We start from the raw sequence: 19,808 nt of genomic DNA, 5'->3' as shown, positions 1-19,808 counted from the left end.
TATCTATCTATCTATCTATCTATCTATCTATCTATCTATCTATCTATCTATCTATCTATCTATCTATCTATCTATCTACAAATAGAATAAAAGCATAACGCCATTTCTAAATATATCATGCTGGAAAAAATGCTAGTTCCCACACCGGGATTGATCCTTGCCTTGCACCCAAAGCCACTCTCTTTTTTCTACTGATAAACGAAGATTTAGAAAATGGATGACTAGATGAATTTTAAAGTATCTGTAAAATATAAACAGACTCCCTTAGATATTTTCTGTTATTCTACATTTAAGCACAATAGCATGCCAACAAGTCAAAAGGGGTCTAAACAAGCAACTGGAATCATTTAAAAGCAATAAAACAGACAGCATTCATATTTCCCCAGTTTGTTATATATACCAAGTTCCACTCTAGTCTGTCTGTGTTTGCTAGCAGAGAATGTAAATAAAAGACAAAGTAAAGTGAATTTTGGTATGGAGTATTTTATTGAAATATATTTTTACAGACTTTTCAATTCTTTTTTTGGGGGGCTTGTGTTTAGCTCCACATATGAAATATTTGATGTCTATGCTACAGAATTTCATTATTCCACATTGGCTGTTTTCTTAGCACTTGGGAGCTATGTATCCAATGGCGTGCACCCCTGTGAATTTCCTGTTTAAACTAGCAATACAACACTAGTCCCATGATCAGGTTATACCCTCTTGCTTATCTTCAGCAGGTGAGCCACTGGAGACCTGTGCTTAGTGACCAACAATCTACATGTGTATTTACTTGCCTCTTTCTCTCCTGAGTGTCTAATTATACCTCATTTGCACACGCTTCAAGTTTGCCTGCATGCAAACACTGCAGGAGACTTGTTTACTTGCCACATTTTTACACAGCAGCTTTTAAGTGTCTTTAATTATTTTCCAAGTGCTGGTTTTTTGATCTTTAGAGAAGCTTTATTTGGATAGCTGCTGTTTGTCCTTTTCATGTTCTTACAGCCTCTTCTCCTGCATGCTGAGAAGAACTGTACCTGCTGTTACTTCTATATTAGCAGTACATGCCAAAGTTGTTGTTTTTTTTTTAAATGCAGGATATACATCAGTCAATTGAATTTTGTAGAGATGTTCTTAGACTGAATTGTCATAAAATTGTTACTATTCAAAAACGTTTAAAAGAATAAATGAAGTAGCAAGGAGAATGAACAGTGGTAACTGAATGTAAAGAAGAAAATGAAAATATCTTTGCTTAAGAGTGAAATTGAATATTAGCAAATGTCTTGTGTTTTGTTGGTTAGGGCACTAAAAAAGAGCTACATTACATGTGTTGTCTTATATTCTGTCTGTATGAGTGTTCCTTCACAATTTCATTACAGTATATAGATTACAGATCAATCAATAAGCCTTACAGTACTACATCTTCTTCAGATCAGGCTTCCCTCCCTAACTTTCCAGAGAACTGAGTAAGAAAAAGTTTACAATGATGCAGTCCTTCATTGACACAGAAATATCCAAAATGTTAGCAGTGGTTCAGTATTGTTCAATTAGTTGAAGATAACAGTAATAATTAACATTTGAATTCTTCGTTGTAAATTTAAATTTTTTTTCTACCTTAAAATAATAGATTTTAGTAAGAGTTGTAGCCACCAGGGGGTGTTAAAGCTCCCCAAACACCTGATACACACAGGCTCTGGACACAAGTTGCTAAAACAAAGAGGATTGTATTGTGGAAAACTCTTACAAGAATCACTTCCCCCACCACAACCACAGTGGCAGTAAGCATAGTAGCACATAATAATATACAGCTCTCTGTGTAACTCTGTCTTTCTTCTGCTTCTTCTTTCTCTCTCTCTCTCTGTTATTGCCTCTTTCGCTCCATCCAGGAAGCTTTCCTCTCTCCTCCCGACTCTGGGTCTTTGATATGAGGCAGATACAGTATTTCCAGCATCCCTTAATCATGGCCTGGGAGCATTTCTAGTTTAGGCTGGAACCCAACAAAGTATGTCTCAACAGTCTCAACAGTCCCCACAGCACACCCTGGTGGCATCCATGGAACCCAACAAGGCTGAGCTGAAGAACTCCAGTTTACATTAGGCCTTGTGGGAATCCACGGCACTGGTGCAACCCAGGGGGCTGCTATCTAGCAATCATGGGAAGACAATGTCCTGTGCCTGCTATCCCCCCCAGTCCTCCATTCTGAGGGCATCCCAGCCATCCCTCAGAGAGGTTATAACTAAAACACATTTTTGTCAGTATTCAAAATCTGTAAATGTCCCAGCACTAAGTGTAGTCATTAGAACATTTGAACAATTACATCAAGAACAGGTCATTCAGGTCAACAAGCCTGTCCATCCTGCTCATCTAGATTTGTCTAAAATAACATAAAGCAAGAAAGAATTTGAAAGTCCTTCAAGTCGTACTCTGCACCATTCTTCTTGGTAATTTATTCTATTTGTCTACAGTCCTTTGCTTAAAGAAAAACTTTGTCTTTAACTAGTGTCCCACTATGTCCTTGTGTAAGTAACAGTATTAAGTGCTATGCATTTTATGAATGGCTGGACTACATGATTATCTTGTAAGAGTGCAATTGATATTGTGGAAGGGATCTTGGCTAGCATGGCAGCACATTTCAGTCTTTGCAGGACAGGAGTCAAGCAGTAAAAGGTACCAACAGCACTCCTTCTGTAACAGAAGGGTTGTCATATCCCTTTAAGGTCAATTGTTTGTAAGCTATTATGGATAGATTTAGATCGTAATTTGTACGGAGACCAGCAATTGACCTGGAGATGATGCTATAGGATCTAGAAGTGATACTAGAAGTGGTCATGAATTTATAAGGCTTTTCTGTTCAAAGGGCCATTAAAGTTAGATTAAATGTGGACAAGGTTTCATCTGCTGGGTGGAAGACAGCCTAGTGTCACATTTGCATTTTCATTTTTTGTTTTTTTATAATTAAGACCATTTCCTTATATGACTTTGGTTTATGGTTCATCTTATTTTGTTTTGGCTTTTCTCCTTTACCCTGATCCTAGTCAGGTAGGGTTCTGAGGTGATTCCTTAATTAGATTAGCATATATCTGAGAACCTTATTTAAAACACCTGCTGCCATAGCTAGTGCACAGCGTCATCAGGTTGTTCCTGCAATTTGTATTCTCTGACTCCTGTTTTGTGCTTCCCCTTGTTGTAGGATTGTTTTTTAATTTATTTTAGTTTGGTTGCTTCTGGTGTTGACTATAGCTTTGGATTTTTTAGATAACAAATTTTGGATTTGCTGACTTTGGCTGTTGTGATCTTCTGCCACAGTGAAACACAACAATTCATCATGCATTTTTAGTATTTTTGTAGGAAAAGGACAGACAATGAGGAGGTGACATGTAGCGTTAACATTTAGGGCAAACTGAAATATACAGACAGTCAAAGAATGAATGCTCTGAACTTGCATTTTTGTATTTTTTTTATGTGTGAAGAAGGTGATAACCTCCTAATAATAACATGTTATATTACAGAGGTATTTAGTAGTTTGGAAATTGAAACGGAGAAGTGTTGTGTACATTAAATAGGTTGAAATCATTGAAATTGTCGAGGAGGAGGTTGGGAGCATGTACTGCGTTGCCACACCCATCACATGACGAACCACCTGAATTGGGACCCGAATGCAGTGGGTGACACCTCTGCACCGCAATGAAACAGTGTGATGTTTCAAGAGCAGATAATATTTAACCTAAAGTCCTTAATGGGATATTACTATGGACTGGAAACTAGAAAATATTATACAATTAATTTTATAAAAGGATAATACAAGTAATTAAAAGCCAGTAAGTTTAACATGTATTGCGGTTAAATTAAGACAAGCGATTATTAAGGAAATAATGAAGAATTGCATATCAATAACATGTGTACTAATAAACAGTCAGCATTGGGTCAGATGGAGGAGGTAATATTTTACAAATAATTGAGGAGGAAGCAACAAAAGTATGCAACCAGAAAGGTCATTAAAATATTATTTATATGGATTTTCAGAACGCTTTTGATAATACAGTATACCGCATGAGAGGCTAGTGTTTAATTTAAAAGATTTGGAAATTCAAGGCAGAGTGTTTAAATATGCACAAAACTGGTGTAAGCACTATGAAGAAATTGTTATAATGAGTGGAACGTTTTCTGAATTAGGAGATATTAAAGCGGTGTCCCTCAGGGATCAGTTCTAAAGCCATGGCTTTTTCTGATATATGTTTAATATAATGTACCAATAACGACACACGGCATGATAACGTGCAGTGAATACACTTGACTACACTTGAGCATTCATAGTTTTCAGACTCTTTCTCTGTACATTTAGCATTTATTTGCTCAGTGGTCAGTGTGCTTGCTGCTTCCTGAACAGCTCTTCTTCTCTCCACCCTGCGGCCCACTTCTTCTCTTCTTTCATCGGCATCTTTTCGCGTTAAAACTAATTAAGTCAGTGTTTGTGTTGCAATTACTTAGTACGTTTTCTTTAATTTTTCACTTAAGCTGGCACTTAAGTGTTCAATCTGTCTCAAGAATGATTTAAGATATGAAGAGATAGAGGAAGCAACAGCGAAGGTGGTAGGGATGAGAACAGCACTCGTACGCATGCGCCACACGGCCACACTGCTGGCTGCTGCCGGGAGTTGATTCTACAATAAAATAGAATAAAAATAAAAAGAGGAATAACCTTGGAGGTCAGTCATCACACCGAAAGTAGATAGTAGACATCGCGTAGTATATGTGTACCAAATTTCAGGTCAATAGTTCAAATGGTTGGCGAGCTACAAGTGATTTAAAATCCCAGACAGACAAATGGACAGCCAGAGTAGCATATTATATAAGAAGATATTATATATATAATGTTTTTGCTTAAGAGTCCTGAAACAGAAGAGAGTCTCAGAAATGCCCAATATAAGAATCCAAAAAGCGGTCAAAAAGCAATAAATCACAATAAGCACAGTAGAAACACAATAACTCACAAAAAATCTGATAACTAGGTCCTTTTACCTGTCTTTAATACACTATTGTCTACAGTGTTGTTTGGTAACTTATTCCACATATCTGAAGTTCTCAATGTGAAGAAAAAATGTTATGTTTGTGGAAAATCATAGTGTTCTTACTGAAGACTTTGAGCTACTTTTTTGTATGAAAATGTGCTATATAAATAAATGTTGTTGTTGTTGTTGAAGAACTCATTTTACAGCAACAGCTTGGATCCACCATACTAAATGCAATTTTGAACACTTGCAATCATGGTACCTGTTAATCTCCTTCTGTTTAAATCAAGAAGTTCAATTTTTTCTTATAGATCATACCTTTCAGTCCTGGAATAAGCCTAGTCACTTTTCTCTGGACTTCCTCTAGGTCTGCAATGACATTCTTGTGATGTGGAGACAAATACTGCCCACCGTACTCTGGATGAGGTCACACTAGTTTGTTGTATAACTTAAGCATAACTGCTGCTGACATGTACTGCAAACATCGTGCTATATCATCTTATATCCCATTAGGCTTCTTAGTTGCTTACACTGTCTGCATAAAGATAGTGGAGAGTCCAGTATGATTCCTAGTTTCTTCTCATAAGGTGTACTTTCAAGTTTCAAATCTCTAATTTTGTATTCAAATCCAGCATTTGTTTTTACTCCCTTTGTGTAACACTGTATATTTACTTATATTAGCATTTATTTACCATCAATTTAGCCAAGTCTGAACTACAGTATGTCCATCTTTAATGATTCAAGTGATTCTAGATATCTGCCATTCCACCTAGTTTGGTATCATTTGTAAACTTAACCAGATTGTTTTTCATATTTTTTATTAAGATCATGCGTGTACATTAAAAAGAGTAGTGGCCCCAACAATGATCCCTGAGGGACATTGCTTTTAGCATCACCTGATTGATACATAAAAAGTATCTCTCATTATATCCCTATTTCCTGCATTTAAGCCAGTTTTGTACACATTTGGAGACTGTGCCTCCAAGTTATTTTACTTTGATCAGAAGCATCTTAGATAGGACCTTATTAAAAAGCCTTCTCAAAATCAAGATAAATAATAAAATTTGCACTTCTTTAAACATGCTGCATGTGTTTGTTACTTATAGTCTATACAGATCAAAGATTTATATATACTTATTGATCTCCCCTAATCACTCCAGGATCAATGTTATCTGGCCCTGGTGATTTATTTGGTTTCAGCATTTTAATCTAAACAGTTTTTCTTTCTGTCTCTATAATTTCCATATCACTAAATACTTGTAATAGTCCCTGTAACTTCAGGGAGGTTTAGAATCTAATGGCTTTGAAATTTTGCAATAACCTTATCCTGCACTGCATGTAAAATGCTTTTAAAAGTTTTCCACTGCACCTTGACTACAAGTTGTGAGGGACGGACAGGATTATTACAGGAAAGGGGGAGATGGCTTAGGAAGGGTACTATCTCCCCAGAGTTGCTATTTGGCAGCCCTCTTGGGGTGCAATGGCCCATTGGAGTCCCACAGGGCTATATGGGAATTGGTATTTGTCGGCTCAGTCTTGTTGAGTTCCAGGGGGTGTGCCAGGGGGTGTTGCAGGAGCTACAGAGCCCTATTTTGTTAGGCTACTGCCACACCTGGGAAGTCTTCCAGATCTCGCTAACAAGCCACCATAAAAGGAGATGCCCACCTTCATTCTGAGAGCAGAGTCAGCAGCAGGAGGAGTAGGATAAAGCTTGCCAGAGAAGGAGTGGAGGCGGAGGAGAGAGGAAGAGAAGTGAAAGCCAGTGGTTGCTGTATTTTGCTTGGGACTGTGCTTGATGCTGTGGGTAACAATTATTTGGGAGTGTTTTCCCAAAAGGAACAGAAATGAAAGTTTTGTTTCGTCCCACACTTGTGCCTGTGTCTGGTGTGTTTGGCTGTTTGGGGAGCTGTATGGCCCCTGGTTGTCACAAAGTTACCTTTTTTAGACATCCAATCAAAATTTAACCTTCCAGAATTACACTAAACAGTAAACATACCCAGATAATAGAAAGAAAATGTTTATTCCTTTACTACACAAATAAATGTAAAATGTATTTTTGGAATTCAATCTTTTTCATAAATTATTTATTTATATATAAATAATAAATAATGTAATTTGGATGGAGGCAATCATGCTGCAAACAGCCCTTTCCACCTCATTCCAAAGATGGTTGATAGGGATGGGATCTAGGGACTGGAAAGGCCACTAAAGTAATAAAAACTCAGTGTTGCATTTCTGCTTTGTGATGATACAGTGTGTGACTTATATGGGGCATTATCATGCTGAAAGTGTCCATCCAAGTGTGGATAAACCTTAGCCATGAAGGGATGGGTGTGGTCAGCAGTGATGTTCACATATGTCTTGCCCTTCAGACATTCTTCATTGTGTATTGTGGCCTTCATGTGTGCTAAAGAAACATTCGCCATATCATCCCACTGACACTAGCCCGTACTGCTGAAACCAAACCGTTTGGCTCCTAAGACTAATGTGTCATATTCTAATCCTTCCATTAACCTGATGCAAAAGGACACAGGATACATCTGTATATCAAGTCATTTTTCCACTTCTCAGTGGTCCAAGTTTGATTTTTTTCTTTGCCCATTGGAAACATACTTTCTTGATTTCACTGACAGCATTGGAACCTATTTGAAAGAAAGTCAGATAATTGGTGCCTTTCTGAGATGCTTTCTCCATACCATTGTTGACTTTGGATGTGATTTGCCTGATCATGGTCATTCTGTTTGCTTGTGCGATTCTTGCCATTCTTCTTTGACCCTCTCTGATCCTGTTTTCTTCCACAGGATTGCACATCCTTAGTAGTTTAGCCAAAAATATATTACTGTATATACTCGAATATAAGCCGAGTTTTTCAGCACACAAAATGTGCTGAAAAACGTCACCCTCGGCTTATATTCGAGTCAGGTCCTGCTGCCCACGCCAACCCGACAGAAAGCTGAAGTGTGAGAGCGCGAGAGAGAGACACACACGCAAGAGAGACACACACACACACACACGCGCACCCTCGAGAGAGACACTCACACGTGCATGAGAGAGACACGCGCGAGAGAGACACACACACGTGCGCCCACGAGAGAGACACACACACACGTGCACGAAAGAGACACACACACGGGCGCGAGAGAGACAGAGCGAGCAAGAGAGATACCATATTGTTTTTGTTGACCCTCTTCTCCACTTACAGAGCTAGTTTACTGTTTTTCTTTGAAATAAATACTCAAAAACATTTAACCTACTGATGCCTCAATTAATGTACGGTAATTTTATTGGTATTTATTTTGATTATTGAAACTTACCAGTAGCTGCTGCATTTCCCACCCTAGGCTTATTCTCGAGTCAATAAGTTTTTCCAGTTTTTGTAGGTAAAATTAGGTACCTTGGCTTATATTCGGGTCGGCTTATACTCGAGTATATACGGTACATAAAATAAATCTTTTCAAACCTGTTCTACCCTCACAACTCAAACACATTATACTTTATTAAATGTAACATGTAAATTATACATAAATGATCTTAGTACAGATCCATATATATCAATATATAATTTTTATCAATTTTTATAATATGTGAAGTTTATGCTTTTTAGGTTAAGTTTACATTGGATATATGTCTTACTACTTTCATGGCAGCTTACATTGCTGTTCAATAATGAGTTTGATTAACTTTTAAGGACACATTGTAAAATATGTTTAATTATGCAATAGGTTTTGAAATACACAAAGCTAGACTGAATAACACAAAGTGCAGTACTCTACTATGTATGCTTAACTGTATTATACGGTCAAAGTAAAAAGTATGTGAACCCTTTGGAATTATCTGGTTTACTGCATGAATTGGTCATAAAGTGATTTGATCTTCATCTAAGTCACAGGTACTGATATACACAATGAGCTTAAGCCAATGACACACAATGTTCACAGTGGTAGTGGAAAAAGTAAGTGAACCTTGGGATTTAATAACTGGTTGACCCTCCTTTGGCAGCAATGACCTCAACCAAGTGCGTGCTGTAACTGCAGATGAGACCTGCGCATCGTGCGGGGGGAATATTAGCCCATTCTTCCCTGCTGTGTATGGCACTCTTCAAGTCATTCCACAGCATCTCAATAAGATTGAGATCTGGGCTCTGACTGGGCCACTCCAAAAGGCGGAGTTTGTTCTTCTGAAGCCACAAGGGGGCTCCGCCCCCTGCTCGCTTCGCTCGCCTACCCCCGGCGTTTTGAACCCATGCCCGCTGGGCAGCCGTAGTCTCAGACGCGCGTTGTAGGAGCTTGTGCTGTTTTGAACCCGTGCTTGCCCTGCTTCTGTGGTTTGAGACGCGCGTTGTAGGCGAATATCCGTTAGTTGAGCTTGTTCAGTTTGAACCTGTGCCTGCTTTGCTTCTGCAGTTTCAGACGGTGGATAGGAAGTAAAGAACGCATTGTATGGTAAATCACAAAGATTTATTGGAATATCTCTTTATATACAATATTTGTAGTAAAGATGGTTTGTTGTCCTTGAATGAGTTTTCCTTGGTATTGGAGTATTAATAACTTTAACTTTAATGTTAGATGAACGCCGAACTCATGAGAAGGCTACATAAAGTTGTCCATGTCCAAATACGCGCTCAGAGAGGTATATGCCAACTTTGTCCATGGTCTGTGCTTGGGATTTGTTGATTGGCAAATGCAGGTTTACTGGGAAATTGGCGTCGCCCAAGTGTAAATGGCAATTTAAGGGCAGAACTTGTAAGGTCAATTCTAGGAATTAAAACAGTATTGTCAGTATGTGATCCTGTAAGTATTTTTGCTTCAGTAACATTGTTTGTCATGGTGTTGATGACTAAACGTGCACTGTTGCATAAACCCTGTTTAGTATTAAGGTTTCTTAATAGCATGACAATTGTTCCGATTTTAAGGTTGAGATTGTGTTGTGGTAATCCGGTTGGGTTAATAGTGTTCAGATATTGTAAACGGAAATTAAGATATTCAATGTCGTCTTCAGAATCAGTTTTGTCAGTACTTAGAAAGAGGCGGCTTTCTCCAGGAAGTAATGAAACGACTTAATTATTTATGTGATCAACATTAATATTCTTTGGACATAATATAGCCCATCGCGTTAACAGTGGTATCTGGTCTCTTGTTTTGGAGGCGTGAGCGCAACTGCATTAGTTCTTCCTTGTTTAGCGTTAGTAATATGGATAATGGATTGCACTTACTGTTAATACGTAGCGTTTTCTGTGGTTGAATTGTTAATAATGTATGACTGTAATGTGATGATTCACTTATGCTGTATAGTCTTCACGTGTGAGGATGACAAACCTTTAATACGGAGTGTTCGTTTATTCTTATTACCCATCAGGTGTTGTGCTTGTGTCTTGTGTGGTTGCACTGTTAATATTGTATCACTGTAATGTGATTCAAATATGTTGTGGAGTCCGTATTTGTGGGGTTTCTGTACTATATCGTGTTTTTGCTTGCGGGTTATTAGAGGTCCGTGGATCATGCATGTGTAGTGTGTTTGCGTACTATCTGGCGCTTTCCGTACTCCAATTGATTTGTGACCCTTTCTGGACTCCGTAGTCTGTCCCGTTTTACTTTGGGGTGGCGTATCATGTCGGGTTTGATTTGTGAACCTTTCTCGACTCCGTATTCTGTCCCGTTCTACTCTGGGGTGGGGCGCTGACTCCTGTTGTTTGTGTGATTGTATCACTGTAATGTGATTCAAATATGTTGTGGAGTCCGTATTTGTTGGGTTTCTGTACTATATCGTGTTTTTGCTTGCAGGTCATTAGAGGTGCGTGGATCAAGCTGTGTAGAGTGTTTTTGTGTACTATCTTGCGCTTTCCGTACTCCAATTGATTTGTGACCCTTTCTGGATTCCGTAGTCTGTCCCGTTTTACTCTGGGGTGGCGTATAATGTCGGGTTTGATTTGTGAACCTTTCTCGACTCCGTATTCTGTCCCGTTTTACACTAGGGTTGGGCGCTGACTCCTGTTGTTTGTGTGGTTATGTCGTTCGTAGTCTCTATGGACTCCGTAGTCTGTGGGGGGGTTTGTGTGGCACACCAAGCAGCACATTATTCCTAACTTCACTCAGTAGTAGTGCCACGCACAATATGGCGGTGATGCCTGTGCCCTCACTATGCATTAGTGCCACTCACAATATGGCGGCAACGTCTGCGCCTTCTGTATTATGTCGGGTTTCACCATGCTGTGTAGGCGCCTTTGCCTTTCGTACTTTCCCGCGCCTTCCGACGCGCAATGTAGGCGCCTGCACCTTCTGGGTCTGCCTCCGCTGTGTGGTGTGGACTTTTAACTGTTGTTGTTTCCGCCTTTATATTCTGTCCCTCGCTGTGCATGTGTTTTGTGCCTAGGTTTTTTTAAAGCTGTTGCATTCCAGTTTTCATCATTTGTAACCTGCTCTCCATGTGTTTGGCCCCGTTCTTTAGATAGATAGATAGATAGATAGATAGATAGATAGATAGATAGATAGATAGATAGATAGATAGATAGATAGATAGATAGATAGATAGATAGATAGATAGATAGATAGATAGATAGATAGATCTTTATTGTCATTGTCACTTTTATAAAGGAACAACGAAATTGAAGGTGCAATCAACTCAGTGTGAGGAATAAGGGTTAAAATGACAAAAAGACAGAATATAATAACAAACCGAATAGTAATAAATATACAAATTGCACTTGTTGACCTAAGGTATATATTGCACATTGGAAGAATAATATAGAGCAGTTTTATTTTGAGTTCAGGGCCATGATTGCTTTCGGATAAAAGCTGTTTTTAAGGCGGTTTGTCCTAGTTTTCATAGCTCTGTATCTCTTGCCCGATGGCAAAAGCTGGAAGAGGCAATGACCGGGATGTGATGAGTCCTGCGAAATGTCTATTGCTTTTTTGCGGCTTCGGGAGGTGTAGATTTGTTCCTCTTTATGACATTTTACTTTGTTTCCTACTCTGTCTTTTATTTCTGACCTCGCTTTATCCTGCTTGCGGCATGTCAGACGGTTCGTAGTCTCTCCCATTTTGCTCTGGGGCGGGGGATTTTGTGTGGTGCCATAACCTGCTCTCCATGTGTTTGGCCCCGTTCTTTAACCTCTTTATGACGTTTTACTTTGTTTCCTACTCTGTGTTTTATTTCTGACCTCGCTTTATCCTGCTTGCGGCATGTCAGACGGTTCGTAGTCTCTCCTGTTTCACTCTGGGGAGGGGGGCTCTGTGTGTCGCCTGCGCACTATGTCTCCTGCGTCCACGGGCAGGTCCCTGCGTTCATATCCGGTTTACCATTCTTGTTTAGTAATATGGATTGTGCTGTGGATTTGCTGCGATGTTTGGGGTCATTGTCCTGTTGCATCACCCAGCCTCTTCTGAGCTTAAGTTGACGGACAGACAGCCTCACATTATCCTGGAGAATTTGTTGATAATCTTGTGTATTCATTTTCCCCTCAATGATGGCAAGCTGTCCAGGCCCTGATGCAGCAAAGCAGGCCCAAATCATGATGTTCCCTCCACCATACCGTAGGGATGATGTTTTGATGTTGATATGCAGTGCCCTTTTTATGCCAAATAAAGTTCTGCTTGTTCCTCCAAAATAGTTCAATTTTGGTTTCATCACTCCATAAAACATTTTCTCAGTACTGTTGTGGAGTGTCCAAGTGTTCTTTTGCAAACTTCAGGCGTTCAGCAATGTTCTTTTTTGATAGCAGTGGCTTCCTTCTTGGTGTCCTGCCAATAACTCCTTTCTTGTTCAATGTTTTAAGTATAGTTGACTCATGAACAGACATGTTAGTTAGTTAGTTAGTTAGTTAGTTAGTTAGTTAGTTAGTTAGTTAGTTAGTTAGTTAGTTAGTTAGTTCTAATGACTTCTTCAAGTCCTTTGCTATCACTCTAGGGTTCTTCTTTACCTCATTGCTGACTTTGCATTGTGCTCTTGGGGTCATCTTGGCAGGGCGCCCACATCTAGGCAGAATAGCCACAATACCAAATTCTCTCCATTTATGGACAACTTGCCTAACAGTAGACTGATGAATATCTAAATCTTTGAGATGACTTTGTAACCCTTTCCAGCCTTATGTAGATTAACAATTCTTGATCGTAGCTCTTCAGACAGCTCTTTTGTGTGAGTCATGATTCCCATCTGGATATGCTTCTTGTCAAAGCTCAAACTCAAACTTTATAGTGTTTTTTATCAATCAAAGTAATTCTAAGCCACAACTCTGAACTCGTTTCATTAAATGGACTCCAGGTATGCGAAATTCTGACTGCAATGAGCTTTTTAAAAAGTCATTAGCTTAGGGTTCACTTACTTTTTCCAACCTTCAGTTTCACAGTTTGAATGATTTATTCAATATGGTCAAAAATTCTCTGAAAATCTGTATATCTTTAGTTATAGGAGAATGTGTTTGTTCATTATTGTGACTGACATGAAGATACAACCATGTTTTATATGGGAATTAGACATAAATATAGAAAATTCCTAGGTAGGGGTTCACATACTTTTTACTTTGACTGTATATTGATTCTGTACTCTGCACATTAACCACAAGATATTAACTTTTTTAAGGAAAAAAAGAGGCAAAAATGTTTTTCTACATAATAACTTTAAAATACATCAGTATGCAGACTATAAAAAAGAGAATGGAATGATTCATTTTCAGAACCAAGGGTTCACAGTGTTAAAAGTACATTCTGAACCAGAAAGGTACCTAGGAAAGCATTGCCTGAGGTCTGCAGACTAACAGTGTCGATTTCTCACTCAACTGCATAGGCACACCTATTAAAATCTAAATGGGTCCTTGATTGCTTTAAATGCAAAAACATTGACATTGGCCTAAAATGTCAGAATTAATAAAAAATCAAGGTTACTTTAATCATAGTTTTGCCCCACTTTTATTTTCAAGACAACTTGGAGATTTTATTACATTTATTGGCCTACAGATGGGACTTCATCCATCTGTTTATTACCTGAATGAAACCTTCTAGCATTTGCTTCATTGTACTAGTTAGTAGTTATTGTCAAAATGGAGATATGTGCATTACTATGAATGATATTGGACCACAATATTCCAGTGCATCCCTAGAGTACCTGCAGGTAGAACAAATACCCATAAATACCTGTACTATACAAAGAAATATAATCACTGCCTTACAAGTGGTATGCAAAAATAATACCAACCAGGTATTTTCTATCATGTGTGCTTCTTAGCCATGGCACCATACATTTACACACCAGGAGAAGGCTTAATTTTCTGCATGCCAGTTTTGTACAAAAACTGGCTAGAGTCAACAAACATGAACCTTCACTTGCTATGGATTTAGCTGGCTTAGAAAATAAACCAAATCAGAGGAAAATAACACAAGTGTGACATTTCTGATTAAAGTTGTGTCTACAGCTACAGATAATATAACATTTAAAATCATTATCAATATTAGTTACAATTATGATAGCAAAGAGGTAAGAATCTAAAAATGTGACAATTGTACCCATCAAAGTTGTACAACCCTTACAGTTAGATTGGCTAAACAATTTCAATTAAGCAAGCAACAAATATCTTTTTTAAAATTCGTCCTCAAAAACAATCAGATTAACTCTTTTACAAGAGGAGTAATTACAGTGGCGTAGCGTAGTGGGGGCGGTAGGGGCGGCCCGCCCCGGGCCGCACTTTTAGGGGGCGGCAAAATTTCACAATAAATAATAATAATATCTTGTAAAAATTTGAACCATACCTAAATAAGGGGGCGGCGGAATTTTCATCCGCCCCGGGCGGCTGACACCCACGCTACGCTACTGAGTAATTAGTCATTTAGTCATTATCCAACCCGCTATATCCTAATACAGGGTCACGGGGGTCTGCTGGAGCCATTCACAGCCAGCACAGGGCACACACACACACACACACACACACACACTAGGGACAATTTAGGATCGCCAACGCACCTAACCTGCGTGTCTTTGGACTGTGGGAGGAAACTGGAGCACACGCAGGAAACCCACGCAGACACGGGGAGAACATGCAAACTCCAGAAGACCTGAGAAGCGAACCAGGAGTAATTAATTTAGGACCTTAATTTGTTAGGCAAAGTCAAAAGTGCACCAAAACACACCAATGATAAACAAATGTGGTGAGTAATTTAAAGGTCCATATAGAAGCAGCCATTAAACCCCTTGAAACTGTGTATATCATGGCTGATGAAGACATTCCAAATCTTAAATACAAGCTTCTTTTAGGCTTTAATATTTGTAATAGAATGTACTCCAATGAAACAAACCCAGACACCCTCATGATCAGAAGGCCAATTAGTCACGTGAAACAGTGGAATTCTCCTAAGACATATGCTTTCCACACTAAGCACATATGGGAACCTGACTTTATGTAGCAAGAACCCATCTGCGACATGCTGTAAAGTGTTGCCCAAGTGAAAAGAACCCAGTTACTCTACATTCTATTTTCTAAGATGGAGAATCTTGAAAGCCTAAAGTTTAGAAATTTTCAAGTTAAAATTATTTCGGAGGGTGTGTTCCAACTACAGAGGGATCACACTACTCAGCCTCCCTGGAAAAGTCTATTCAGGGGTCCTGGAGAGGAGGGTCCGTCGGATAGTCGAACCTCGAATTCAGGAGGAACAGTGTGGTTTTCGTCCTGGTCGCGGAACAGTGGACCAGCTCTATACCCTTAGCAGGGTCCTGGAGGGTGCATGGGAGTTTGCCCAACCAGTCTACATGTGTTTTGTGGACTTGGAAAAGGCAATCGACCGTGTCCCTCGGGGAATCCTGTGGGGGGTACTCCGAGAGTTTGGGGAACCGGCCCCCCTGATAAGGGCTGTTCGGTCCCTGTACGATCGGTGCCAGAGCTTGGTCCGCATTGCCGGCAGTAAGTCGAACCCGTTTCCAGTGAGAGTTGGACTCCGCCAGGGCTGCCCTTTGTCACCGATTCTGTTCATAACTTTTATGGACAGAATTTCTAGGCGCAGCCAGGGCGTTGAGAGGGTCCGGTTTGGTTGGCTCAGGATTGGGTCACTGCTTTTTGCAGATGATGTTGTCCTGTTTGCTTCATCAGGCCGTGATCTTCAGCTCTCTCCGGATCAGTTCGCAGCCGAGTGTGAAGCGGCTGGGATGAGAATCAGCACCTCCAAATCCGAGACCATGGTCCTCAGCCGGAAAAGGGTGGAGTGCCCTCTCAGGGTTGGTAGCGAGATCCTGCCCCAAGTGGAGGAGTTCAAGTATCTCGGGGTCTTGTTCACGAGTGAGGGAAGAATGGAGCGTGAGATCGACAGGCGGATCGGTGCGGCATCCGCAGTAATGCGGGCGCTGCATCTGTCTGTCGTGGTAAAAAAGGAGCTGAGCCGCAAGGCGAAGCTCTCAATTTACCAGTCGATCTATGTTCCTACCCTCACCTATGGTCATGAGCTATGGGTAGAGACCGAAAGAACGAGATTGCGAATACAAGCGGCTGAAATGAGTTTCCTCCACAGGGTGTCTGGGCTTTCCCTTAAAGATAGGGTGAGAAGCTCAGTCATCCGGGAGGGGCTCAGAGTAGAGCCGCTGCTCCTCCGCATCGAGAGGATTCAGATGAGGTGGCTCGGGCATCTGATCAGGATGCCTCCTGGACGCCTCCCTGGTGAGGTGTTCTGGGTACGTCTAACCGGGAGGAGGCCCCGGGGAAGACCCAGGACACGCTGGAGGGACTATGTCTCTCGACTGGCCTGGGAACGCCTTGGGATTCTCCCGGAAGAGCTAGAAGAAGTGGCTGGGGAGAGGGAAGTCTGGGCATCTCTGCTCAAGCTGCTGCCCCCGCGACCCGACCTCGGATAAGCGGGAGACAATGGATGGATGGATGAAAATTATTTCTTCACAATCAAGATATATGTTATATCTATGGACAATAATATTGTACCAATAAAAAGGAAGAAGACGGAGACAGGTTCAAGGTAATAAACTTTAACAGGTCCCTTTTTTAGATTACACGTTGCATAGTCTTATATTTTATGTCACTTCCTTTAAGCTCCCCAATACCCATAATTCCTTATCACTATGGAATCTCCAAAGGTCCAGACTACAATATACTACATATTCCTTCCCGCTTAAAATTGTAAACTCGACTAACATATAACAAACAACATCTGCTATTAAGAACAGGAAAATAAACATGAAACAGAACACATACTGTTATCAATGCAATTACATTCCAACAAAGGAAAGAGGATAAATGAGCTCAACATCCTGCTAACATAAGGTATTATTTTGTGCCTTTATCTCCATATACATATAGTCAGTTTTCATAAGTTAAGACGGTCAGGAGGCTTCCTGCTTCTGAGAGGGTTACGTCGTACAGCTGAGGTGTGTTCATCCCCTAAGGCAACCTCAGGTAACCTTGGCACGACAGCATCGGCAGGAATTGAAACAGTAGAGTCAGGTGGTATTCCTGGCTGGCTTTGGATCAACTCACTAAAACTAGGTTCCTCAGACGTTTCTGTGCTACCGGCTTCTTCAACAGGTATAGAGGGTAACAGCTGTTCAACATGTCGTCTCCATGTCTGGTGGTCTCGTGTGCATACCTTATAAGAGACAGGTCCAGTCTTTTGAAGAATGGTTGCTGGTACCCATTTCTCAGTGGTGGAATAGTTACGAGCAAGGACAGCATCTCCACTGAAAAACTCACGATCTTTAGCCCGCTTGGCACGTTGTTTTACTTGATCGTGCTGCTTATCATTAACTCTCATTTGAGTGGTAGCTGGTCTCAACAAATCAAGACGTGTTCTCAGCTGCCTTTTTAGGAACAGATCAGCTGGTGACATACCTGTTGTTGCATGGGGTGTGTTACGATATTTAAGAAGAAAGGTATAAAGACGTTGTTTGAAAGGTGCTTCACTTTTGGATGCTTTAAGAGCATGTTTAAGGGTTTGCACCATTCTTTCAGCCAGGCCATTAGTTGAAGGATGATAAGGGCTGGATAGGAGATGTTTAATACCATTACCTTTTAGGAATTCTTCCATTTCTTGGGATACAAAAGAAGGCCCATTATCCGTCACGATCTGCTCTGGCAGTCCAAAACGTGCAAACATCTCTCTTAAGGTTTGGATTGTCTTTTCTGATGTGATGTCGGGCATGACAGTGATCTCAGGCCACTTAGAATGTGCATCCACTGCGACCAGAACCATAACACCCTCTACAGGTCCTGCAAAATCTAAATGAACGCGTTGCCAAGGACTAGCAGGCCATTCCCATGGATGCAATGGTGCTGGACTTGGCATATTTCTGAGGCCTTGACATGATGAACATGAATTTGCCTTTTCCTCAATATCACGATCCAGTCCAGGCCACCAAAAATAACTCCGGTCTAGCTCTTTCATTCGGACTATACCACAGTGTCCAAGATGTAACTCATCCAGAATGGGTTTCCTCAACCTTTGTGGTATAATTACTCGCATGCCCCACATGAGGCATCCTGCTGTCACAGATAGCTCCTTTCCCCGTGAAAGGTAAGGCTGAACATCAGGCAGTGCATTAAGGGTGCTAAGGTCCTGCCCTTTAAGAATGCAGGTGAGTAGTTTTGACAGTGTATAATCACCCTTGGTTTCTTGCTTAATCTGGTGGGCAGTGATAGGTGCATTTTCCACCATCTTAAAGTAAAAAATCTTTTGCCCTTGTTCTCTGGGTTGGTCAGGTAGGGGAAGTCTTGACAAACCATCTGCATTTCCATGTGCCTCCGAACGCCTGTATTTGATCTCATAATTGTGAGCCCCAAGGAGCAATGCCCAGCGCTGCAGTCTGCTTGCTGCCATAGATGGTACACCAGTGTGTGAGCCAAAAATAGACGTGAGAGGTCTGTGGTCTGTTAGCAGGGTAAATTTTCGACCAAAGAGGTAAGTGTGGAATTTTTTTATTCCAAAAATGATGCTTAAAGCCTCTTTTTCAATTTGAGGATATTTTGTTTCAGTTTTACTCAATGTTCTTGACGCAAATGCAATTGGTCGCTCCTCACCTGTTGACATAATATGCGACACCACAGCCCCAACACCGTAAGGGGATGCATCGCAAGCTAACTGAATTGGTAAGGATGGGTCAAAATGTGTTAAAACTCTTTTATCAGCCAGCGCGGCCTTGGTTTTGCTAAATGTCGTTTCACACTCCTGTGACCATTTCCAGGGTCTACTCTCACACAGCAACTCATGGAGTGGTTTCAACAACGTTGCTAGCTGTGGAATGAAACGCCCATAATAGTTCACGAGACCTAAGAATGATCTCAGTTGGCTGACATTGCTTGGAGCAGGGGCATCTACTATTGCCTTCACTTTTGAAGGAGCTGTGTGCAACCCCTCAGAATCAATAACATGTCCTAGGTACTCCACAGACATTTTGAAAAAGTCACATTTCTCCTTGTTTACACGCAGCCCATACTTTTCTAGCCTGCTTAAGGTTTTATCCAGATTGGCCATGTGCTCCTTGTTTGTTTGTTTGAGTCTGCTTGCACTCTGTGTACTCTAGCAGCTGCCCCTAACTGCTGTGCTTCTTTAGCAGCCAGCTCCATAGACACGGCTATCTCAATCGCTTTCTGCAATGTGAGGTTGGCCTCAGTGAGTAACCGCTTCTGAAGGCCCTCACTTCTCAATCCGCACACTAGCCTGTCCCTTAAGGCGTCATCCAAATTAGCACCAAATTCACAATATTCTGTAAGTTTCTTGAGTACCGCTACATATTGAGCAACAGACTCGCCTTCTTCCTGGTTTCGTTTGTGAAATCTAAATCTTTCAGCTATTAATAACGGCTTAGGCGAAAAATGTGAGTCCAGAATCTTTGCAATATCAT

General features: G+C 40.7%; 1 protein-coding gene across 1 annotated transcript; it reads right to left on the bottom strand.

Moving 5' to 3' along the window:
- Positions 1-17,278: 17,278 nt before the first annotated feature.
- On the bottom strand, positions 17,279-19,357 carry LOC127528341 (uncharacterized protein K02A2.6-like). Its single transcript, XM_051928792.1, has one exon. It carries the CDS (start codon positions 19,355-19,357, stop codon positions 17,279-17,281), a length of 2,079 nt encoding a protein of 692 aa, XP_051784752.1.
- Positions 19,358-19,808: the final 451 nt, after the last annotated feature.

Source organism: Erpetoichthys calabaricus, chromosome 6 (genome assembly GCF_900747795.2).
Source record: "Erpetoichthys calabaricus chromosome 6, fErpCal1.3, whole genome shotgun sequence".
Taxonomy (NCBI): Eukaryota; Metazoa; Chordata; class Cladistia; order Polypteriformes; family Polypteridae; genus Erpetoichthys; species Erpetoichthys calabaricus.
Note: the sequence above shows the minus strand (reverse complement) of the source record. Positions and strands in the feature narration are given on the sequence as shown.